Raw genomic sequence first — 26,300 nt, 5'->3', positions numbered from 1 at the left:
TACTTACTGAAGAAGTAACATTTGTATAATACTTTGTCATACTTCTTATAAATATAGAATCTTAAAGCAACTAAGAAAACTTAGATGTGAAAAATAGGAAATCTTGCATTTGAAATCAGTGGTTTTAAAAAAACGAGTATCATCAAAATCACATGACAATCTTTGAGTAGCATATATAGTGAAGGAATATACTGGAATACATTTCAGAACCAAATTTCACCCTGGCTTTAAAGTCTACACATCAATTTTTTCCTGCATTTGTGCCTCCTTTATTACTGGAAAATAGCAATAACCAGATAAAGAGAAGTACAGAATATGTCTCTAGAAAGAAGCCACATTCTTGAAATGCATGCTGTGAAAATATGTATAACGTCAGACTGTCTGCTTTTGTTTCTATGCCAAATGATTAAAAAACACTTTCTCTTATAGCTCTCTGACTTTAGAATATTTTTATGCCAGTTTTCCTCTGAACTGATAGAAGAATGAGTCAGAAGAAAAATCCGGCATTCAGCTTTTATTCATTTTATTTGAATCTAAGAGACTTCACTTACTCTTCGCCTTGTCTGATATATTCACAGCAGAAATAAGATATATAGATAAGATTGACTAAACATACAATGACCAAATAGGTAGAATTGTCACTACAATTAAAGTGAACATCCTTAGTGCTTGTATAATAAGTAGCTCTAGAGGCCAGAATCCTATTTTCTTAAGCAACATTCAGAGATAATGGCTGTTGTCTAAAAAACCAGTGTGAAGTCTGACCAGTTGAAGTCTGTAGGTATTTACTATAAATGGGAGTAAAGCAAACCAAATCAGAAGCTGTGTGCTTCATTACCACTAGTTTAGTAAGCCTACCCTTTTCTCTAAATAGATTGCAGATTCTATAAACAAATAGGAAAATGCTGTGCTTGTTAAAGCTGCTGCAATACTTTTGTTAGTTAAGATAAACTGTGGATTTAAGAACTCACTGAGGTTATGGTGCAATCCTTTCTATTTAGCAGATAGTAAGATTTCTGTCAATAAAAAAAAACTTCTCGCTTTTTTTCTTCCTATTTTCTTTTCCAACAGGATGATGATGCAAGAGAAAGTCAGTTTAGTTTCACAGCATATGGAATGGGCCCATGTCTGCAAGCAAAAGATGGAGTGCCACAAAAGGGGCCAAATAATCTTGTTCAAGCTTCACCCAAAAGCCCTGATGAGATGAGAAAGGTATTCATTGACCGGGCCAAGAAGATAGACACAATATCAAGAGCTTGTTTCCCACTAGCCTTCCTGATTTTCAATATTTTTTATTGGGTAATTTACAAAATCATCAGGCATGAGGACATTCACCAATAACAAGAATAAGGCTTGCAGTACATACAAACCCAGCTGACATGTTCAACAGGAGGCTTCTTGTTAAAAATGCACATCCAAGTAGAGATTGGGAGAGTTAAAACCATGGAGGGAAAAAAAAATACTGCATTGCCTGTGATGCCCAGTCAGTGGAATGGAAGACTGACACCAAGAGAATATACACATACTATTGCAAACTTCCTGTGTTAAAGTAAATACTAATTTTTTCATTGTAAATCACTCTCTACTGAAGCTCTTCTGCCAAGTATTTAAACATACTGTTACATAGTGGTATTGTTGTACAGTACTCTATGATTTTCCTTAATTTTTTAAAATTCTGGTGTATTTTTAATTAAAAAAATGATCCAGAATATCCTAGGTAAATCGCACAGTATTCAAGGGTAGATTAGAATTTGTAATATTTATTTCAATTTTACAAGACTATGACAGATTATTGATTTCAGGTTGTACACTTTTAGTTACTTTTTCTTGTCTTAAGGAGAGTACCTGTGGTTGTGCAATGAGCACATCTGACACATTTAAAATATATAATTTATTCAATGTACTTCATACTACTGTTGCCCTGGAAGGTGTATGTTAAAATAACCTCAGACAGCACAAAGCCTGCATATCACATGGGAAATACAATAAAATTTGTGAAGTATTGATGCCTGCAAAGGATATTTTCTTTTAATTACCTATGCTTTGACAAGTGAAACAATATTTTTTCTCATTTTATATTTTTGAAGATGATTTTCAGCTTTTTTTTCTCAATAGGTAAAACTCATAAAGCTTTGGAAACAGGCAAATTACATTTAAAAAATCTGCAATGTTTCATCTGATTCAATGCAAAGAGATTTTGGATCAAAACTAAAAGAAAATAGTCAACTGTTTCACTGAAACTTTTGGAAGATGAGTACAGTTGTGTTTGTTCACATTGGCCTCCTACATGTTACATAAAACCAGGAGTTAATTTAACAATATATCAAGCTTTCTATCTCATTCTTTGAAGTATATTGATATGACTTAGACATGATTTAAGAAGCACTTAACATCTTTGGAAATAAATAGAAGTTTTCTGAAACACGAAAAAAGATCTGGATGGCCTTTTACATTTATTGTACTCCATACTAATAAATAGGAGAACAACCATTAAAAGTCTTAGAAGGATTTTGCCTGCTCAGGATTAAATAAGTCATATTAGCTGCTCCTTTGAATTATACCACATTTGTGGCATAGCTTATAGGCAAGAGTGTTTACTTTTGCCTGTCTTGTTAATTGAAAAACAAATCATGGTAAGACATGGACATCTGACATTTAGAATTACCAGATAGTTTAAGTCCAGTAGCTGAGGCTGTTTCTCACTGCAAAAATCTTTTTATTTTGAACGAGTTTTAAATTTTTGTTTGTTTTTACTCATAATGCATATATAAAAGCAAAATACAGCTGGAGGCAAACACCTGGTGCACTGCCAAAAGCATGGTGCACATGGAGGAACAGAAGCAATGTAACTCTGCACTGAGGATTATAGCAGAGCAACCTTGGGTTTGTTGTTTTCCTCCAGGAATTACTTAGAGAGATTCTAAAATAGGAGCTCTCATATTTTTTTCAGCTGTGTCAGAAAGAAGCATTATGACCCTCTTTTATTATAAACCAGTACTTTTAAAGTCGTTTTTCTTCCTTTATGATCTGAAATTAATTTAATGCACTTTAAACAATTATTGTTTGCTGAGATTGTGTCTTCTTTTTGTTTATTTCTTTATGTGCATGTTCAAAAAAAATCCCATTCACTTATGAAGGTGCTCATCTATGTGAGAGGGCATAATGAACTCATAATGGCTGTCATTTCAGTTGGGTCATATTTATCTCTCAAAGTTATCATTAGCTGTGTATTGTATGAAAAGGGCTGTGAACTCGCTTCTGCTAGCAGTGAAGTCAATAATATTTTGTTTGAGGACTGTTTGAATTACTGGGTCCATAATCAAAAGGCAATCATAAGCAATTACATTATATTTCAGGTTCACCTCCTTTCCTTCTAAAATAGGTGACTTGCATTCAATAAAGAATTCTTAACTGAAGAATTAAGGGTATAAAAAATTCTGGCCAGATCAGAATAACTACTAGTCATTCTAATTTATAGCACTTGTGTATCTGGTTCACATTATCTTTATCCCAATCATTCAATACTCTGTTGCTCTTGCACATGAAGTACTCTCATGTTTTGAAAACGTTTACAAGCTAGTGTCATGCAGAGCTAAACAAACTTAGCCCTGATTTCTTTCTTCACTCTCTAAGGCTGAAAAGGTTTATGCTCTCAAATAGAGAAATCAGACAGGAGATGTTGAAAGTGATAAAACAGAGATTGGATTACAACGGGGAGTCAGAGGAATGTAAATTATTAAGCAGAAAGAAATAGATCCTTTGTTTGTATGTGAACCTTTTACCTCGGTGAGGGGAACAACCCCTGTGCCACATTTCTCTTAGACTAGAGTATGCTAATTAAGGAAAAATTACATCGTATAGCATATATAAAATATAAACCATAAACCTGACATCCCTTAAAGATTGTAACCTATGTGTTCTATCTTAAATAAGTGAGACCTGTAGGTTTATTGACTGGACCTACTGCCGCCTCTTGGCATGTATCTCTTCAGCTTTGCACTGTACTGACATTGAAGAGAGTCTAAGACATTGCCAATGGAAAGTTTATTCCTTCCTCTATGTGGCTGTACTTCTCTTTTATAGGCCTTATCACGGGAAGTTGAGCATATCCTGCTTCTACATTGACATATATATACACACACTATATATATATATATATACACACACACTACTTTATATGTACTAGTATATACAATGCTCAGTCTTCTACAGAGAACACTCAAAGTAAATATACTAAATATACTTAGAACATCATTATGAAAACTCTATAGTTGCTGGAACATTTTTTTGTTTGTTTAGTAATCCAGCAATAATAAAAGTGTTTCAATCAAAGGAGAAAATAAAAAATGTTTCCACTATGATGATTTAAAATGCACATAACATTTGCCATGTCTTTCTGCTGCCCTCAGGTAAGTGAAGATTTCCTATTTTGATGTAATACAACCAAGAGCTCTCCCAGACTGATGGTTTTGCGGTTTTGTTTTGGTTTGGTTTTTTTTACTAGAATAAAAACATCTGCCAAAGTAGCAGAAGCCTCTGCAATGTAGTAAATAATGTGTTTTTCAAAAGAAAGTAGAACTTAAAATTTTAATTTCATTTAGATTATTCCCAAATGGCTTAGTGTAAAGTCACATAGCAAAGAAGGAAATAAATGTGATTTGAGATGTAAAGAAGCATAAATGCCTGATATTCACTTCTGACTAGGGGAAAGGTCAAAAAAATGCCAGCAGGCAAGGCCAGCCCTCTGTACAAAGCTAGAATCAACAGCTACTGCCATCAGCTAAGATTAGTGTAGGAGATTACTTTTCTGTAACTATAGAATGAAGGGAATAACATTACTAAGATGAAAGAATTAGAAGGCACTATGCAGTGTTTATCAGACTGCAATGTTTATGCTACAGTCCTGTGAAAGAGGCACTGGACATCAAGGCAGTAATGCCCGAGGCAGGTGGTACCTAACAGGGTTTCTCCTACATCTATAAAAGAGCCCATTCATTAGGCTGAAGTAGCTACCTCACCTGCCACTGAACCTGGACTCTGCCAAGTCCAGGTCCTTAGCCAAGACAAAAAACAAGGCTTCTTGTAAGCACAGTGCCTATGTGACAGGCTAATGCAGCTTTTCCCTGAGTGATGGTTCACCACAGGTGCAGACTCTGTTCTGCTTTTGTGGTGTCTGTAGACCAGCCCTGTATTTCAAAGGCAAAATACTGGCCCTTAGAGGATCATTGCAATATAATAGAAACAGAGGGAGAAATTATTGGATCTGGAGAAATACTCAAGGAGCACAACTACCAAAGAACTGATAGTCACCATAATGGGGAAAGAGGGAAGCATGAAGCATCCTTCCTACTTTTCCCTGTCTCCCAGTATCTTCTCCAAAGGTACATTTATTAAAGTAGAAGCAGAAGCTGCAGGAGTAAACAGTTTATACCAACTGCTGCAAATTATATGTTCTTGGAACAGTCGTTTCTACCTGTGCAGATAAAGAAATTGACTTCCACACCATCCACTTTCTTAATGGAAAGAGAAGCACAGGAAGATGCAGGATGACAAGCATGGGCTGTACATAGCATAACAGGGACCACAGGGAGAGGCAAAGTCCAAAACAGTGCCTGTGACCTCTCACATGACTCTCTTCTTCCTGCACTAAAGTGAGAGATGTGGTCAAATCCACATCACCCCTTGTAATGCAAAAAACTTCAAGACCTTGAGAGAAGTTAAGAAAAGTCCCCTAGACATGCAGTAGATACATTCAGCTACCACAGTACCAAACTTCCACTTAAAGTCTAAATAAAAAAATACATTTTGTTTTTAAACTATAAACAAGTATCAATAACAGAAGCTTGTATGGTTAGAGGGTTGGTGTTTTCCTCCATAATGTTGATAAAGGGAGCTTTAAGGAGAAAGCGAAGGATGGATACTACTGTTTTACTATTTAGATATTTTAAAGCCCAAAAAACACATTCTACTTTCAAAGACAGCAAGCACTATTACCTAAGCAGGTTTGTAGAATTCAGGGAGATCTTGGGATTTAATTATTATTTCAGCTCAATCATATATGACTTTTCTCTGGGTTCTCTTTATTACAGTTTGTTCCAAAACCTTTTTATAGACTTCTTTATAAAGAATACTTTGTGATGTGCAAGAGGGTATTCCGTTTACTCACTAGAAAGGCTTATATTTAGATGATTTAGGTGTGCACTTTACATTTAAGAAGTAAGGTATTGCTTCCAGTTTGTACTATAATCTCGTACAGAATGGTAGGTTGATAGTGTAGATAAAAATGGAATATGACAAACTGTACAAAACCTTATATTTTTAACAGTAGGAAAAGATAAAAAATCTTCCTTAAAATAAAATTATTTTTTGCAATAATTTTATATGAGATGGAAATTTATTTATTTATATCATTCCCAGCCCAAGCTGAGATGGTTGCTTGCAAAAGATAGATACACTTTATGTGCAACTTCTGCTCGCATCTGAGCTACCATATGAGTTAATCTAATCCAATAGAGCACAAATTGGCCTTAAACTGTGAAACTGCTGAATGAGCTTTTAACCCTTACAGTACCCCTGTGAGGCAGTAAGATAACTGTATCCATATTTAACTGACAATCATATGGGTGATTTAGATAAGAACAATATCAGATCATCGTTACTTTCTTCCTTTTCGAGACAATAAGAAGGAGTAATATAAATCACAAACTAAGCTACTTGTTAATAATAAAATGAGCATTCTGTTTTAGAGTGATTCTGGAAAAGGTGCCTTCAGGCAACACACAACACCTACTGTAGTCACTGAAATGCTATCAGTTTGGAAGGCTTGTGGAAGCAGGTTGGATTGCTAGAAGCAGTGGGTTAAATGCCAGAAAAATATTGGCTCATCTTGTATTCTTGACATTCTTAAATTTTACTGCACTTCTTCACTTTCATCTTTGTGAAATATACAAGATATTTTTCTTATGTTTGTACTTTAATGTATGACAGATTGATGTTAACAGATGAAATGGACTAAAGTAGCTACTGGTGTTCATTGAATGTGCATTTGTGAGCTGTATAAAAAGAAATTGTGCCATAAGCTTTTGACCTAAAGATTTAACATAATATACAGTATTTTGTGTGCTAGAAATCCCAGGCTTTTTAAGGCTACAGAAAGAAAAAAATTGATATGATAGTGTATTAAATTGTCTGTGAGGTTTCAAAGTATTCTGTGAATCCTGTCTGATGGCAACTTCATCTCAAAGTACTTTGTTTTTAGTAAAACTCTATAAATGTGTTGTGCATGGATTTGATTAAATACCTTTTTATTGTATTAAAGTATCATATTGCGCTTAAACTGGCATTCTCGGAAGTGTTAATATGTGCAAAATTTATGGTGTCACATGTCACTGTAGATATTCTGTTCAAAAATAATAAACTTAACTTTTTCCAGAAAGCATACAAGTATTGTAATGATATTTTAGACAATGGGTTTTAAGTCATAGGGAAGACCATCAACACCATGGGAAAGAAGGATTAAACCCTCAGCAGTAGCTGAGGTGCATTACTGCTAAATATTTCAGGAGTGAAAACTTGAGAGGATGAATAGAATACCTTCAGTTGTTTTATAATTCAGATTAAACACTGAAATATTTTAACTGCATTAACGAGATATACAAAGAGGCGTTTGCAGGGAGCATGATGGAAGATAGCACACAATAAACTAGTAATTTGGTATTCCAAGGCTTCCTTTACACCGAGTGAACAGAAAGAGGTCTTTCCACATGACAGGGAGAGAGAGAATGGGCTCCCATTCTAAAAAAACAAAAAAAGTACTCCTTAATAGAAAAATTAATTTAAGAGAACTGAAGTTAGCAAGAAGTCCTTTAAGAACAGTCTGAGTTCTGCTAATCTGATTACAGAAGTGTTAATAAGCTTGTGAAATCATGGTCAGAACGGTCACCTCAGTAACAGCCAGACGTCAATGTGATGCCATTTAGAAACCTTCAGTAGCCTCAGTTCAGATGCCATATGACAAAAAGCAGTATCAGTTCACTTGTGTCACCCTGCTTTTCAAGTCAATGGGATACAAATACAGGAACTTTGACATACTTGCAAATGTGGTATTTCCATTATCAGTGACTAATAATTCAGTACAGCAACGATATGTCTTGGAGCCTTATGAAAGGGAGATTTCTCAAAAGAACAGCCAAATGTAATGAGAACCAGTGGAGTCTGAGCATAAATCCTCAGTGTGCCTTCCTAGAGCCCACAGAGCCCCTAGAGCCCTAGAGTCCTAGAGCCCTGCTATTTATGCCAGCTGTTGCTCCAGCAGCCCTATACCATATTATTTTCCCAAGACCAAAGCATAACCAATCTCTCTTCCTTTGTGCAGATCTATTCACAAGCAGCAATGTTACAAAACTACTGCAGTAACAAATGTTTTCATGCTGAGGTGCATAGTTTCTAGAGCATGAAAACTGCAAATATACTGATGCAAGCAATTAAATAAGAAAGTAACAGATAATGTTACTTGAGTGTATTAAAAAAAAAGTAGTGGGAGATCTTAGAGATATCAATATGTGATTATATTGCATAAACTGTGCAGACCTTTCAACACAGAATTCTGGATAAAATAATACAAAATATCCTCTTTTTCATGTCTGCATGTGTAGCTACCTAATTTTATTAAAAATAAAAAATATTTAATTGCATGTAGACCATACAATTGATTTTATTTCTGGTATCCTACCCTCTACGCATTAGCAGAACCTCAGAGTATTTTTTCCTGAGTAAGACACAATCACGTGAATTTAACAACCTGGACAACAATCCACTAATATCACAAAACTAACATTACAGAAAAAAATTCATTTTGGAAATAGGTGAAACTTTTTCAAAATTTCAATATTATACTTCCAACTATTTGTCAAACAAACACATTTTATATATTTTGTCACCGACAAAAATTAGATATTTCACCATTCAAAACCACTTATGTCGTGTTTCAATTTCTCTCTCAGTGAGCCAAACAGAACTGACCTGCCTTGAAAACTATTGCTTTGGATATGCTTAGTTATTAGATATGTTCCGTAGGTACAGAAGACATTCAAACAGTTGTTTTGGAAAGCACAGGACACGTTTGCCATTGCATAGGGTAAACTTCATATAGAATCATTGAATAAGTTGGGTTGGAAGGGACCTCTAAAGGTCATCTAGTCCAACCTCCCTGCAGTAAGCAGGGACACCCTCAACTAGGTCAGGTTGCTCAGAGCTCCATCAAGCCTCACCTTAAATATCTCCAGGGATGAGGCCTCAACCACCTCCCTGGGCAACCTGATCCATTTTTCCACTACCCTCATGTTAATGAACTTTTTTTCTAACATCCAACTTAAATCTATTCTTCTCTAATTTAAAACCATTGCCCCTCATCCTATCACTACAGACCCTTGCAAACAGTCCCTCTCCAGCCTTCCTGTAGGCTCCCTTCAGATACTGGAAGGTCACTATTAGGTCTCCCTGGAGCCTTCTTTTCTCCAGGCTGAAGAAGATCAGAATAATTCCACAAATTACTAGAATTTGGGTGGTTATTCAACATTCTTACAAAATTCAATTGTACTTGTGTTATATGCAAAACAAGTTTCCTACCCCATCCATGATTTATTTTAGTGCAGCAGTAGCACTGTCATTTCTCAGGAAAGTATAAATTACACCACATGATGGCTCCCTCTCATAGGAATTGAGGGAAGTTGTGGGCATTTGCATTTTGTTCAAGGAGACAAATGTTAGCAATGTAGAAACTCCAGTCACTGGGATTCATCATTAAGAAGGAAATTTCTAAAGCATAAGCATTATTCATGCTGTAAATCACACTTCACTTTTAAAAGTAATGCAAACGTTTTGAGGCAATGCTGTCTTCAAAACAAAAAGAACTAAGATGCTAATTTATTAAGAATAAAACCCAAGAGTTTGTCTAAATACCTATATGAAAGTTTAAAGGCTTTTGTTCCTCAATGGTAACTAAAAATGGCATTTTAAACCAGAAACCTATAATTTGCTTTTTTTCAAAGATCTATTGATTGTCAAATATTTATTGTACAGATATGATTTTGCCCAGCAGAAAACGAATAGCTTTCCAAGTTTTAAAGCAGTCTTTGAAAAGTTTAAGAGAAATAGCATAATTTACACCCTTCTTACAAATCTGCTGGAGTTAAAATGTCTTTGGAGTAGATTCCTCATGTTACGAATGCCTTCAGAATAGAGTTACAGGTACAAATACATCAGGTATTGGTTATTTCACTTATTGACAACACGCACGTAGTTGTGCTGTAATAGGCGCAAAGAAGGAAACATACAGCTTCCACTGAAAAACATGTAACTTCCTACTATGAGGTGAGCACATACACTTCAGCAATGTACACATTGTAAATCTGTAACTCAGTCTGCCTTGTGACAGGCTCCTGTCACCACCCTCTCTTCCCTAGCAGACTTCATTCCATTACACATTCACTGAGCAAATATAGAAACAGCACTAAGAGTACCCTGAACTTTAAACTGAAAAGCTATTAAGGATATTATTATAGCTAGATGCTACAGAATACTTGCAGGCTAGAACAGATACTACAGTATATCACTAACATCTGCTTATTGTTTATCCTTAATTTCTCAAGAGAGTACAAGTCACGATTTAGATGCAAATTTAATGGGACCATGATGAAGACTTAATTTTGAAACTAGCACTAGTTAATGTATTGCCAACCAAAAGTTAAAGAATTATATATTTTAAGTTCACAGTAGTACTTACAACTTAAAAATCAATGAACATTGTGCTTGCTGTACTCTTTTTTCCCCCAGGGCTTTACAGAATGATGATTCAACTGAATTGCTTTGACATAACAACCAACTGCTTTATATTTCACTCCACTGTCAATAAAAAAAGCTCAGTAAAAATAAAACAAGAGCATGCCTCAGTTCAACAAAAAGCTTTCAGTTTTAAACAAATCTGGTCAGAGGTAATGCAGAAACAATTTTACACCAACACAGAGTTTTGAGAAAATAAATTAAAATGCACTTTCAGAAGTGTCCTGTAGATTTACTTTACGTTTCCCAAGCACCTAAAAACCCCTTGAAATTTATTATAAGAGACCAAGCAGCTTGTAAAGAGCTGTGAATCAGTACCAAAGCAGCTTCTAAATGAAGGAACAGAGAAAAGAAAATTGGCCATTCCTCTCTTCTAGTTTTCTTCCCAGTAACCTTATATCTCAGAGCGAATCTGATCCATCTGAGAGACTAGGACTTTTTTTGGAGGACTTTGTTCAATAGTTGCAGTGCAACATAGCATTGGTTCAAGTACTACCTGGGCTTCTGGTTGTGGCAGACCCAGTTTAACATCAGAATCTGTCCTCTTCCTTAAGACACCAGAAAAATAGGTTGGGTTAAGAAAATTCAGGTATTAAGTTCCTTTTTCACCCCTTCCCTTGTTCAACTACCTAACTCTGTGTGGTGTTTTGAACCTGGCTGAACACCAGGTGCCAACCAAAGCTACTCTATCACTCCCCCTCCTCAGATGGACAAGGGATTAAAAATATATAACAAAAGGCTTGTGGGTTGAGATAAAGGCAGGGAAAGATCACTCCCTATTCACAGTCACAGTAAGAACAGACTCAGTTCAGGGAAAAAATAATTTATTACCAATCAAATCAAAGCAGAATAATGAGAAACAAAACGAAACGTTAAAACACCACCTTCCTACCCTTCCCTTCTTCCCTGTCTCAGCTTCACTCCTGATTTTCTCTACCTCCTTGCCTGCCACAGCACAGGCAGATGGGGACGTAAGTCCATCTTGCTGTGTGTTTGTTTGTCCATGTCAGCCTCTACATACATCAGTCAGAATTTACATATGCATCACAAACTTGCAGCTCCAAAAAAGCAGATCTGTTTATTGTCACAAAAATCAAGTGTAAAAATTCATAAGTGATGTCTACTTACTCACCTAAAATAAAAGAGCAAAGAGTTATTCTGTCACTGTTTTTTAAGCAAAACTCTTAGCACAGCATGATCTAATTTTTATGAATGCAAGTGGCGGAATCACTACTCTTCCATTCTGAAATTACTCTGAAAAATTATCAGCAAAGATTTGCTTGCAACTTTCTTACTTCTGTTGTCTCACATGTGACTACCCAGATGTTTCAGAGCAAGTGGGGCTTTAACAGAAATAAAGACTGTGGGAGATATCCTGTAAGACACCAGCCTTACTGAAGTACTGAAAATGGTTTGAGATACTTTGGTGACTGAGTGCAGTAAAGTCCATGAGGATGCATTCTCAAGAGAACTGTCCACCCACATACACCATACCTTGTCCTACTGCAGCAGGTTGTAACTGTATCAATAGTTATTTCAAAGGACACAAGGACAGAGTTATTTTTGGAAGCTGAAAGTAGGAATCTTTCTTTCTCACAGTAACTATCCATTCCCTGACTTCCTGCATCAGGCTATGACCTGTAATCTTACAGAACATTTACAATCCAGGTATCCATCAGTGTAACACAGAACTGAGACTTAGTTTTTTCCATTCCATGGAGTATATTTTTTAATACCCCACTTCAGCTCCCTCTATAGAGTGTTCCTTCCCGGACATCAGAGTTCCCTGCATGATTTGCTGGCAAGAGGGACTAATTTTGTTGAGCTCACGTAGGGTTCTTCACACAGCTGCTGGAGTGGATTGGGCATGCACAAAACACTACCTGGCATCCTGTAAACAAGAACTAGAAGAGGGAAGCAGCAATACAGTTGGATGAACAATAAGCAGCAGGGTTACAAGGAGCCAGGCTGAACTGCACAGGCAGACACCGATCACTACTGTAACATAAAGCAATATTGTGATAACCCAAATCCTCTGACTGCTCTCTCCCAGCATAATTTTGCAAAGCTCATTCTACTCTTAACACACACACACACACACACCCCCACGTAAAGGGGCATTAGGTGCTTTAGTTGCCTGGTAAACTAAAGAAAGCGTGGTTAGTATTTAATGTGAAATATGACTGCCTGAGTTACTGATTTTCCTATAGGTATACAAAACAAAATTTGAACAAAAAATCCACCCTGATGGTTGTTTACTTTTAGTCAAATTAAAATGCAGTTTCATGTGAACAGTTTTATTAGAAACAAAAGTAATAAATTTGTAATTACATTGACTACACTCTAAACCATAACACTATTATTTTTTTATTATACACATAAAATATGCCTTAACTAAATGGTTTAGTTAACAAAAAAGTCTAAAACCATTTATATGATGCAAATTTATATATTCATTCACTGTGCTAAAATTTTGCCTCATCAGTAAGCAGAATCATAGGGGTAACAGGGACTTCTGCTTTAAGATAGAATCAGATATATACAGACAGACACTTGTTTAATCTGTTTTTAAAGAAATTATTTCAGTTCCACAGTTCCTCAAGGCTTTATTCCAGAGCTTCATTATTCTTACTGGGGTTTTTTTGGTTGGTTTGTTTTGGTTTTTAATATCTAACAAAACTTTTTTTTTTTTTTTCAAATTAAGGCAAGTATATCTCATCGTATCTTACAACAAACAGTAACTCCTCTTTGCTAGTGTTTTTAATACAGTCCTCCTCCACACCATAGTCCTTTTCTTCTTTAAGAAAAAAAACCGCAAATTCACTTGTTCTTTCCTCACAGATCATGCTTTCCAGACTTCAAATTACTGTTGCTGCTCTCTTCTCTTTGCTTTTTAGCCAGTCTTCTGCCTATCTTGGAGAGCAAAACAAAGAACTGAACCTGTCTTTAATCTGAAGCCTATTGCTGTGCAGAGTAGAGGGTTACTTCACATGTTTTGAATATGGGGTTCAGTTTATACATTTTCCTTTTCACAGCAGTCTGCCTCTGTTGATTCATGTTCAGCATGTGAGCAATACTCATCCACAGATTCTCTTTTCTGCATCTTGTTTTGCTTACTAGAGCAAAACATTTTGTGCACTTCTAGTGTGAACTGACATGAAAACAATGTAATTTGAATCTTTTCCAAGGATCCTGAGGCCCATTTTAAAATTCCTTCTCCAGCTTCACAAAACCTTTCTAAATGTTTCAATATTTCATCTTGGCAGAGCTGTCCCCATCACTCAATAGTAATAAAACATCCCTGTCACAGCCAAGCTACATTTTATTCATATGCTGTAATAACAGTGCTTTTAAGGAACAAAGCACAAAGATTTTGAGTAAGTATTCATTTGATGTCACTTCTTCCTTTCAGAAAGTTAGAAACAAATTTTCTATCTTTACATTTTTCCACATGTACACAGACAGAAACTCATTTTTCAGAGAGGATGAAGATTTATGTCAATTTCAGAGCTGGTAGAATCCTTTCAGCATATACAGGATGCCTAGAGAGGAGGACTTTGTTGTTGAATGGAAACTTTTTCTGATAAAAGACAAATGACAGACAAGGTGTTTCTACATTAGATTTTCCTCTATTTGCATAAATATTTTGAAACCATTTAATAGCAAATCTACACTGACAATTTTCAATTTAAGATTTTTAATCTATTCATAATTTAGAATAACTGCTGTTGGGGGCAGTTCCCTGGTAAAAGCTAAGCTATCACTATAGAAGGGATTTCTCTTAAGAATATGGGGCTTTTTTTGGTTATTTCATACCATTTCTGAGACTACAGTTAACAAACTCAGTCAAATTTGGCCTCTTAGAGTCTACTTGGTTAGCACTCATTTAGCAAGCTAAGAGCTACCTTACAAGCAACTAAGAGAGAATTTACTGCCATAAGAGAAGTATTCAGTGAAAAACCATAAAAATTATAACAGAAAGGTATTACTTGTGATTGGTAATGATGAGAGGGACTCAGTTAAAGAAACAATAGGCTTTTAAAACAGTAGGAAACTTGCCATAATAGGATGAAGGTTACCATCACATCTCAAAAGGGAGAGAACAGAAAACACCCATTTCCACTAAGCAACTGAGATATTCTAGCCAGTTTTCGCGTGGGTATCTAAGACACAGCCTTCAGGAAAATCCACTGAAAATGAACCTAATTAACTCCAGGGGCATGACCTAGCAAACTGGTGATAAAGGTATTACAGGCTTTTGGGATAACTTTGGGATACCTTTCATTCCTTTGGCAGTATTGATTATCAGAATATAAACAGTTCTTGCAGCTTACATTGCTCAGCATCTCTTTATCCACCCTTCTGTTGGTCAAAGTGGTTTCTATCCCTCTGAAGCTTTCCCTGGGGATGGAGCAGAATAACCCAAGCATGGCTTTTTTAAATGTCAGGGGTCCAGCAGCATTTACTCATACCTCATCCAAGAGGTTGTTGTTATTTTGACTTTGTTCTTTTATGGAAATTCCCAGTGCTGGCTCTGGGCTCTTGTCACACTACAGCTGTTACCACATCATAGACATGTATATTTCTGGTAGCAAAAACTCTTCAAAGAAGATGCAATTGATTAAGTTCCATTTAACAGTGATTGCCCACTCAATCCTTTGACTACCTTGGAAACACAAGACACAATGCCAGATCAGCCTTACCAGTACATATGATCTATCACAGTAATTTCTCTAACTCTCTGCCAGTGTGCTGTTTTAAATTCTGTTTCACAAGTTCTAAACATAGCTTTTTGGAAATATGTAAAACAGTTTTCATAAACTTCTCAATGATCTTGTATATTGGAGAAGGAACAAACTTCACTCAGTAGTATAACACAGAAAGTCTAAAAAATTCTGATGTAAACTGTCAGCTAAAAGTGCCCAACAAGGACCTAAAGATGATTACAGAAAAGAGTAAACTATCATGCACTGCAGGCAAGGAAAATGCAAAAGAAATCCTGGGAAAAATCAGCAGACAATACACTTTTATTAGAATTAGATCCCATTCAACAGTCCTGGAACTGTTCTGAATGCATGTGTACAAAAACCTAAAACATATCCAGAGAACTACTTTGATTACAGGAAAAATATGAAATGTGTCTTTCATATGAGAAGACTCCAAGAGCTTTTTTTAAATCTGCTAATGGAAACAGCAAGGATATGAAACTGATCTCTGGAAATTGAGCAAATCTTGGTTATACTGATGAGAAGAATCCCCTAAGGTGAAAAGGAATACTGGAAAAAAAAAAAAACCAAAAAACCAACAAACAAAAAAACAACTTAATATTTTAGGTTTCTTCTTCTTATAGAAGAGTTCTAACCATTAGAGCATTCAAGATTTGGAACAGATTTTCAATGAAAGCAACAGGAGTATAAGCCTTCGAGAGCTCCTTTTATGGAGCATAATATGAACACCTACAGCAGAACAGGATTTCTCTCAATGATCTTCTCAGTAACTTCCTCCTAGGCCATTGTTTCTATGACTGTGTTAATGTGCATATACATACACACTCATACATACATATATGCTGATAAAGTTTTTAGTACATAGAAACTACATGTTATTGTATAATACATTTTACCCATGACATTGTGTAGTATTTGATCTGACTATATGTATATGTCAAGAGTAAATAGAGATATACGAAATGCTGGCTAAGAATTAAATGCACACTACAAAGCAAAATATCTACTTAGAGTGCGTAGCCTTGAGTCAGTATTTTTATTGACTTTAAGTTGTTATACAATATTTTTTATTCTAGATAAACACAATGGCAAAGCAAGAACAAATATATTTTTCCAGGAAATAGTTAGGATTTAGTGTACCTTAGTACACCCTGAAAAACAGTGTATAATTTATGAGTGACTCACTAGGGCACCAGTTTTGGAGCATATATTCAATTCCTGCTCTGTCATTGACTTACAATTAGTCAGGGGAAAGCCAAGTGGGGCCTATTTTTACTGTTGTTAGTTCAGTCATGGTGTTGATGGAATTACTGACTCTGTGCTAACTCACTTACTACACTGTGCACAGCATAATCTTCAAAACACTGTGATAGAAACTAACTCAGTCCAGCAACCTGCCAGGAGTGGAAGAGGTTCTCATTGCTTCTACTCTCTTCCCTGATGTCCAGATACCCAACCCTGCCTCCCCCCTCATGCCAGCTCTGCGACTGCCCCCCAGATTCTAATTCAGCTCACCAATCCCACTATGTTTGGCCAACAAAAACAGGAAAGGAACAGTCAGTTCTAGCTTCTCAAAGTTGGGCCCACTGGAGACAAGGCCACATCTTTTATTATGAAATGTTATTCAGGTAGTTCAGAAATCTGAAATTGCATTCACAACTTTCAAATGGGATGAAAAACACTTTCTCAAGAGAAATAATGGCATTTACACAAATCTCTTTTAGGCAATTGTTCTGACAAAACGCTGAAGCATGGGAAGGAGAGGTAATTTGTCCAGATTTATACTCAAAAAGCACTCATTTGTATTTATCAGATTGCTAATAAATTAATAATCTTAATATCTAAATTTCTTCTGGATAGATAAAAGTGTGAATGTAATTGTGAGTGTATTAAATGCATACAGATAATACACATTTCAAAACCGATGATTAACATTTATAGCCAGAAATACCTACAGTGCTGGTGAATTTCAGTTCTGGATAAGGATGGGAAGGAGAAAGAGTATACACAAACTGCTGTGGTTAATTGCTTGGGATTAGATTTGTCTTGTACTGACAGTAAACACCCATGAGAGAAATTGGTATGTTGAGTTGGGCTAAATCTCATGTTGGTAGGTTGGTAGGCATCTCAATACTAGTGAAAATTGTCCAATCAACATGACAATCAACATGACCGACTATTATTCATTGTTTCATTACACTAAAACAGTCGTTTGTCTTGTTATGCCTATTAGTGTATAGGAACACAGCAAAATATTCATTCCAGTCATCACTGACCAACATGAGTCATTACAAATCTCTGAAGGAAGCTAAGTGCTTTCAGCATTTTCCTACATGTAAATTGTTCTCTGCTTTAAGACAATTATTAGCGATAAACTCATTTAGTTTATTAAAACTTTAAAGTAATAGGGAAGAGAAGAGTCTCTGCTTACTGACTGAACATTTTTAATTGGGTGGCTAAAATGAGATTCCCACATCACTAGTAAAGTGTCAATATAGAAATAACCTAACAGCTCTGATTTCCATTAGTGGCAACAGTAATTTACTTCATTGTGACTGGCATCATGTCTATAATAGTTGTTTCCATTTAATATTTAACACCATGGTACATCCCCTTTAGCAGCAGCAAGAACATTTTTTATTGTTTGCATTATGTAGCAGAGTATATTAAATATAGAGATGGATGTTGTGAAATGATCACATAAATAGCAGGCTTCTCATGCAGTCACTGCTACAGACAATGCCCTCACAAGAGCTGCTCTTTCAGGCTAAATGTTAGGTGCAATGAAAACAGAAGACAACCAAACTGGGTAAAGCTCAGAACTGCTAACAGGGAAACTGATTACAAATTTTTGTTTAATGGACTCCACAAACAAACAGGACTGAATGAACACAAATTTTATTAATCCTAAGAATTGCCTCTCTGAATGCAAAGTAACAACCAAGCTAACTATTAAAAGAAGCAACAATAATTACTCCAGAGTACTGTGGGGTTTCTTGAATATCTATAATGGAACATAAGAAATTGTTATTTCTTGAAACAGCTGACAAAATCAGTCTTTCTCAGGCTGCCAAAGGCTTTTCTCAGGCTAGAAATTTGGTCGATTTTTTTTTTTAACTGGTTCATTTTGACCTACGGTACCTATGTGAAAAAGATCTTTTTTCCTATTTATGAACACAGGAATCGTAAGTACCAAGAAAATGGGAAAAACCCTAATGGAGATCAACAGAGCATTTTATACTGAGTCAGCAGACACATCAGTCTCCATCCTTAAGTTTTTAAGTGATGCAATGATTACACAAGAAACACTGGATTAATTTAAATGTTTCACTTTACTACTTTTATCCATCTTTTTTATGCTCAGTGCATACTCTGAGCCACTTCCAACAGAAAAAAAACCCAGTAAGATATAGACAGCTATAACAGCCTTCCCTTCCCTTCTCTTCCTAATGACTCAACAGCTGCTTACCATGCATTTGAATAACAGTGTTTTAAATGCAACAAGCTAAGCTGATGTTGATTTACTTTGATTTTTCCTATCTAGAAAAAATCCTATCATAACAGATTACATATATACATGTGTATATATATATATATATATATATATATATATAAAATGCTCTATGTGCTTTTAATAAAAAGCAATTTCACTGGCTTTTTCCTCTAGTTCTCCTTTGCAGTAAATGTTAAACTTATGAGAGTTCCTCACCAAAATATGAAATGCTATTTTTCAGGAATGCTAAAATGATTAGTTATTACCAGACCCATGGGTCCAGAGATTAAGCTATGTTTTCGTGTCTCAAACAGATTGCAATTAAATTTTTATGAGTAACATACATTTCTATTTCCCCTAAACACTTCAGTTTCCAATTCCAACACTTCAGTTTCCAATTCCCTAACTATGTTTTGTTGAGAGGTTTCCTGTTGTGAGGAAAATTTCACAAAAAATCATAAGTGCTGGAGGTGTACTGAGAAAATGTTGTACTTTGTAATGAGTCAGACTGGATAGAGTCAAAACACATGACTTGTTCTCAAGAAACACTGTCTGAAAATAATGGAAATCCCAGATATACATCTGCTTTTATGGAGTTCATAACATCTGGGCTGAAATTCTTCTATCATCTCATTGCTAGCAATAAATATTTCTTTCCCTTCCTTCACTGGATGTACTCTAAACTACTAATTTTTTAATCATAGAATATATATAGAAAAAATAGACAAATTTCTAGTGAAATTTATGACGCCTGCAGTCAGAATAGCTCCTTCTTTTAATTCCTCTTTCACATGGAACCAGCCATAGGCTTTTGTGTCTTCCCATGACTTCAGAAAGCAACCTCTCAGCAGAGTCCAAAACCCAGTGTATAGACAGCAGCTCCTCTACCAGTGTAATCCAAGTCAGCGACCTTTGCTCTTCTTTCTCTTCTGGTACCTTGAGCTGTATTCTGTGCTTGCTGCTGCTTTGCAAAACTCAAATAGGAATTTCTTCTCATGAATACCATCCCTTTTTGACATCTGCATGATAGATGTTCTGGAGCGTTTTACAACCGAAAAAAAAAAAAATCCTAAAATTCACTTTCTCAAAAGGGCTGAATTCAAGTGCTTGTGTAATTCTAGAAAAATGTTCTTTGATACGGTACTGAGGCAACTGCTCTTTAGAATACAGCATGTCAGACAGGGGATTGCTCTGAGAGGGGAGAAAAACTGGAGTCCAAATGTATGGCTGAAATACCCTGTAAAGTAGAGGGTCTAAAACCTGAAATTAATACTCTCCTTTGGGTTATTTAGAATTTGTGCCTGGAAACAAAGATTTTGCTTATTTTTTTGTTTCCTTTTTGTTGTTGTTGTTGTTTTTAACTTTTACCCTGCAAAAGTCAGAATGAACTACCATTGCAAAACTGGAATTTGCAAGATCCCTTGAAGAGTGTGTTTTAAGAGAACATGGTCCAGGGAGTGTACAAGAATTTGACCTCAGGCCTTCAAGGGCTTGGGGGACAGCATTGGTGCACTTGAGAGAAATTAAACATAACTTTAGCACGAACTGGAGAGACAGATCACTTGTCATGAACCTCTTTCTTCTGTTTTATCATTACCTCAGCAGCTTCATCTGCTCATTTGAATGACTTGTCAGCTATGGATCAAGGGGCTGCTGGACCACTGCCACTTGCTTGATCCTTTTACCTCAAAATCACAGAAGGGGCAGTCTTTGGTGCCACTTAAAAGCATTCTGTGATAAATAGCTCCTTTCATATGGTCTAGGAGAAGACGATAGAGATCTCTTCCACCCTGAAAATCCATAGGACAGAGCAAGAAAATTGTATACAAAAGATTCTGCAAAATAAACTTGTTTCTTGTGGTCTTCTCGGCTAAAGCAAACATTTCTCAAGCCTAAAATGGTCTCTTAAATTTAGAATTCTCTTTGCCCTCAGTTGTGTACATATTCTTGTGAACAGGATAAAAAGCAGAAGTATAATACATTTATTCCCACATGTTTAATTTATACTTAAAGTTGCCAAGAGTCTTTCCAGTTGACTTAGAAACATGTTGAGCTATGGCCTTGGAAAATAGGGTATTGAAACACTGATACTTTTGTTTCCCCTGAAAAAAATATTAGGAGAAAAGCTTCCCTAAACTGTCTTATGATGCCAGTAACTGTGTGTTCCAAATCACATTTTGTTCTTGTTAAAACATACATTCAATTGATGAATTACTGATATGCTTAACAAATTGCATCTACTGAGTTCCAAAAATAAAAATATGCTTCCTAGTTCAAAAAAAAAAGATCATTAGTTCCAAGATTTCTTATGCTGTGCTCTTACTATTTTGTATCCGTCATTACTGCTAGAAATAACCATTTGTTGCTCTTAGGCAAACAGAGCAATCAGTGTAGTTGAAAATATTTAAGAATGTGAACACTTAATAGGATTTTAATTTCTTTGAAAAGGCTGACATATACAAGATCCTGTTTATACTAAAGGCATCTTTGTTGGGGATCACATAAAGCAAGATTTCCTCAGGCTTTGCTAATCCCCGTAATAACTGTAATAAATAATCTTATAATTGCTACTTTTCAAATTCTGCTTTTTATAAATCCGTAATTTTCACATGGACATGATATATATCATAACTGACTAGAAGTTATTTTTCCTACCAAAAAACTTAAGAAATACTCACAAAAAGAAGAACTCATAGAATAGACAGGTACTTACCCCCCAACAAAACCAATAAAGCTATAAATCTTTTCTTAAGCTAGATGCTGAAGTTAGTCTTTGACACAGCTTTAAACAGTAACTAGGTGGCAAATGCTCTGTTATTGCCCTACTACCCTCTCAGGGGAAGATGAGGAAGGGAACAAGGGAGAGAGATTTTAAGGCTGGAAGAAAAAACTAGAGTAGGTTTAATGAAGCAGCAATAGTGATAGCAAATTATAAATATATATAAAATATGTAAATATGGAACTCACCTTTCTCTGCTGTTGATACTTCCCAACCAGAAAAGTCCTACAGTAGCAGCAGGTAGGGGTGTCCAAGTTCAGGGTCTCAGTAACAGTCCACAGAAGTCTTAGAGCAACCAAGTCCTACATTGGAAGGAAGAAGCCAACCTACCCTGGTGAATGATGCTCTTCCCTGGTGAGGAAACAAGGAGCAGGAGGAAATAGGCCCCAATGCAGGCAGCACATAAACCAGAAAAGCCATCAGAGCACTCTCTTGGGAGCTAATTTATACTGAGCTCCCTGGGAAGAAATACTGTCCATTTTAGACTAACCCATCTGAGCCAATTGATCCATCCTCTCCTGCCCACAGCCTCAGCTGTTCCCCATTGTGACTGCCACATCAGCAGCCTGGCAGGTGCTGGTGGTTTTCCAGGCAGGTTTCTTCTTTCCTGGTTTCCTCAAACCAGGTGTCAACAATATCTTGTTGCACTTGGCCTTTCTGGGTATAGCTAGCCATATTGAGATTTTAAAAATTCTTTTTCAGAATAATAATAATAATAAATACATTTCTAATAATGAGTGTGAAAGAACTGCTATTCAAAAGGGTGCAACTATTTATTTTTTTTTTCATAATCATATTTTTTTCCATGAGGGGACAATCTTCTCTGTAAAATTTATCTATAAAAAAATACGAATGGTAGGAAGAGTGTACCTGCAAGGTATAACTTGCACTTTATACACAGTGACAAAAACTCACAGAATATTATGTAGAATCAGGTCCACTCCTCTTCAACTGGCTAGGTTTTTAAAAAATATTCTGGAGTGGAGGTGAAACTGTATTTAATTTACTTCCGATTATAAGAATGAACAAATAAAAATCTAGAATTTTCTAAAGGCTGAGGAAAGGTTTTAATTCTAACTGAGCTATGCTACCTGAGATCAAAGGTCCAATAGTCTGTTTGTGACAAGAGCCAATAGTACATGCCTAGAAGAAGTGTAAGAACATGAAAAGTACATAACATACTTTCTGTGACTATTCCTGAATGCCAACTGTGTGCAGATATCTCAAAGTTGGATATGATTTCCGCATACTTAGAAATCATTAATGGAGTTTTATCCTTTGAACTTGGTAAAGTTTCCCTTGGAGTACATAAAAATTTTGGTATCTACAACATCTGTAGAATGGAGTTTCATGGATTAACTATACATTGCATGAAATAATATATTTTTAATTGGAATTGGAGGTTTGACTGATTATGAGAGCAATCATTTCACTTATTCCTATGACTGCAACACCAGTGTGAGCACAGGGTCAGATTCTGTACTGCTCACCTTGTTGTACAAACATCCTCCATGAGCTAATGTGAAGGAGGATGCTTGTTGTTACCAGATTTTACTAACATAGAAACTGAGATAAACTAGAGATCTTACTAAGAACTTGTTGCAGCCTACATAATCAGTCAGAGCAGGTCAAACAGCTTGTCTTTGATGAGTATGTTTTACTATCCCTGGAACAAAATTACTTTGACTTCATACTCCTGTCTTAACATATCTTTTCTGCTCAAGAACTTTCCTAAGTTGACTGCACATATAAATATTCATTTCAGTTAGCATAATATCTTCATGAGTATAAAAAAATCCCTCTATTGCCAGTTTTGGATAGTAGTCTATGTGTGACAACTGCTTTTTATTAGAAAAAGAATAACCTTTATATTTGTTGTCTTGCTTCTTGGATCAGAGTTATGAGCCCTCTTTATCCTCCTAAGGTGATAGGAAGTCAAAATATTGCTTCAAGATGTTCTAGTAGTGAAGGAAATGTAATTAACTTCAGCACATGTAGAATTTAACCTTGAAGAAACAATGTAAACTATACTTTGTTTTCATTGTTCACTACAATGAAAATGTGAGGCTCTTCAAAATATCTCCTTCAAAACCAAGAAGGATCCCTTTGCATGGCAAATATGGTGTATCATACTAAAGATTATAGTGGTAATTAAAGTTAAATGTTAAGCATAACTTAACTAGATATGGTTAATATTAGTAAATTAGTAGTTGCTGTTCATTTCATTCAATAGATCAATTCTTGAGCTATTATTTCTATCAATTTGTATTTTTTCTTAAGTATTTTGAATTGTGTTGATTACATATGTCTGTGATATTGTGTGTGTGTGTGTTTATATACAGGTACATAAACAGTAACACATATATTAGCTACTTGAAATCCCTGTTATCCCCATAAGCCTGCAAAATACAGCAATTATTTATCAAAAAGTCAGGAACTAGGAGACTGGAAACATCTGGGGTGCTATGGGCAAGTTGCTACTTTATGACTGTCACAAAAGAGGTGCAACTGGACTGGCAATTTGTCAAGACTTTAAGCCCTAAATCATAGAATCATAGAATCCTAGGGGTTGGAAGGGACCTCGAAAGATCATCTAGTCCAACCCCCCCTGCCAGAGCAGGGCCCCCTAGAGTACATCGCCTAGGAACGTGTCCAGGCGGGTTTTGAATGTCTCCAGTGAAGGAGACTCCACAACCCCCCTGGGCAGCCTGTTCCAGGGCTCTGTCACCCTTACAGTAAAAAAATTTTTTCTGATATTCAACTTGAACCTCCTATGCTCCAATTTACACCCATTACCCCTTGTCCTATCACTGGTCACCATTGAGAAAAGCCTAACTCCATCTCCCTGACACTCACCCCTTACATATTTGAAAACATTGATGAGGTCACCCCTCAGTCTCCTTTTCTCCAAACTAAAGAGACCCAGCTCCCTCAGCCTTTCCTCATAAGGGAGATGCTCCACTCCCTTAATCATCTTAGTAGCTCTGCGCTGGACTCTTTCAAGCACTTCCCTGTCCTTCTTGAACTGAGGGGCCCAGAACTGGACACAATACTCCAGGTGTGGCCTCACCAATGCAGAATAGAGGGGGAGGAGAACCTCTCTCGACCTACTAACCACACCCTTTCTAATGCACCCCAGGATGCCATTGGCCTTCTTGGCCACAAGGGCACATTGCTGGCTCATGGTCATCTTCTTGTCTACCAGGACCCCCAGGTCTCTTTCACCTACACTGCTCTCCAGCAGGTCAGCCCCCAACCTATACTGGGTGTTAAGAGCAAGAGAAGTACCTATCTCGATCCTCGGTCCATTCCTATATCCCAGCCTTCTCACAGCCTTAACTGGCATAGAGAGGCAATGTTTTCCTACATTGTTTGTGTTCAGTCTTTCATAACAAAAAAGAGAGAAGTCATGCGTTATATTAATCAGTCATTGCAAAACAAATAATTACCTGTCACAGTTCAGAAAAAAAAAAAAAAAAAGATTAATTATGGTGTGTTCTAGCTACAGCATTTGGAATCTTGCCATTTGCTAAATTTGTTTTCAGTTAACTTTTTAAAAACAATTAAAACCCTGCTAGTTTTGTTTATACATTGGTTCCTATCAGTTTTCTTAATAATCTTAGCTGTGTTATGTACCCTGTAGCACCATCAGTATTTGTTCTTTAGGTTCCACAAACTTTCTCAAGTAAATGAACAAACAAAAAAAACTAAGCCAAACAAAAATAAGGACAGCAGGTACTCTCACGTGAATGAAGAAGGGCCTCAAATTACAAAATGTAGGGTGTGAGCCTCGAAGCATTTAGCAGCTGCTTAATTTGAAGCAGGCAAGTATTCCAAATGACTGCAAGCTATGTGTGCCTGAGTCTGCCTGCTTACTTACTTGCCTGCCTGCAGCTACCTAAATCTTTTCCAAGTAGAGAAGCCATTTTCATGGAGGATGTATCTTCACCAGGCAACTAGGTGTGGCTCCAGCTACAGTAACAAATGCCTGCTAAATTCCCAATGAAGACAGCCAATTTGCAGTTTTCCCACATTAGTAATTTGCCATAGCAGACTGTGCTGCAGCAAAGGTCCAGCTTGATCTCCAGATTCATGTTGAAATTATGAACAGACTTATATTCATTAGGACTTAATCTTCATTACCATATGCTGGATAAACTGAATAATGAACACCGTGATTTTTTGGAAAAAACAAGATGTATGAGATAGCTCATCAGTTTACCTGAGGTCTAAATTAGGACTCATCCTAAAACAAAGGAGTCTACTAGTGATTACATTAAGAATAGTCTGGTGATCTTCATCATTTAGTGTTACAAAAGAAGGAAGTCTCTCAAACTGTTAGGATGCAAATAACTCTTTATGACTCCTGGGGGAAGGGATGGACTATGTGTGGGGACAGATATTAGTCTTAAGACAAAGATCATTCTTGGCAAAATTTGCTAATTAGACTGCATCTTCTAGA

At 36.2% G+C, this 26,300-nt stretch overlaps 1 protein-coding gene and 1 long non-coding RNA gene across 8 annotated transcripts in view; one reads left to right on the top strand and one right to left on the bottom strand.

The window, feature by feature from the left end:
- The window catches only part of GLRA3 (glycine receptor alpha 3), an 82,526-nt gene extending 75,083 nt beyond the window's left edge, over positions 1 to 7,443 (top strand). For all 3 annotated transcript variants that reach the window (XM_071743197.1, XM_071743199.1, XM_071743198.1), the window contains one exon: positions 1,072 to 7,443. In XM_071743197.1, coding sequence (XP_071599298.1) covers positions 1,072 to 1,341 — 270 coding nt within the window. In that variant the 3' untranslated portion in view covers positions 1,342 to 7,443. The remainder of the gene's footprint in view (positions 1 to 1,071) is intronic.
- The window catches only part of LOC139795924 (uncharacterized), a 69,176-nt gene that overhangs the window by 12,259 nt on the left and 30,617 nt on the right, over positions 1 to 26,300 (bottom strand). For 4 of the 5 annotated variants that reach the window (XR_011725756.1, XR_011725757.1, XR_011725755.1 and 1 more), the window contains 3 exons: positions 23,703 to 23,796; positions 22,027 to 22,674; positions 14,224 to 20,078 (listed from right to left, as the gene is read on the bottom strand). This is a non-coding gene — a long non-coding RNA (uncharacterized lncRNA). Of the gene's footprint in view, positions 1 to 14,223; positions 20,079 to 22,026; positions 22,675 to 23,702; positions 23,797 to 26,300 lie in introns of those variants that run through there. The other variant, XR_011725759.1, reaches the window with a different exon arrangement.

This window comes from Heliangelus exortis, chromosome 4 (genome assembly GCF_036169615.1).
Source record: "Heliangelus exortis chromosome 4, bHelExo1.hap1, whole genome shotgun sequence".
Taxonomy (NCBI): Eukaryota; Metazoa; Chordata; class Aves; order Apodiformes; family Trochilidae; genus Heliangelus; species Heliangelus exortis.
This window is presented reverse-complemented; position numbering and strand designations above follow the sequence as displayed.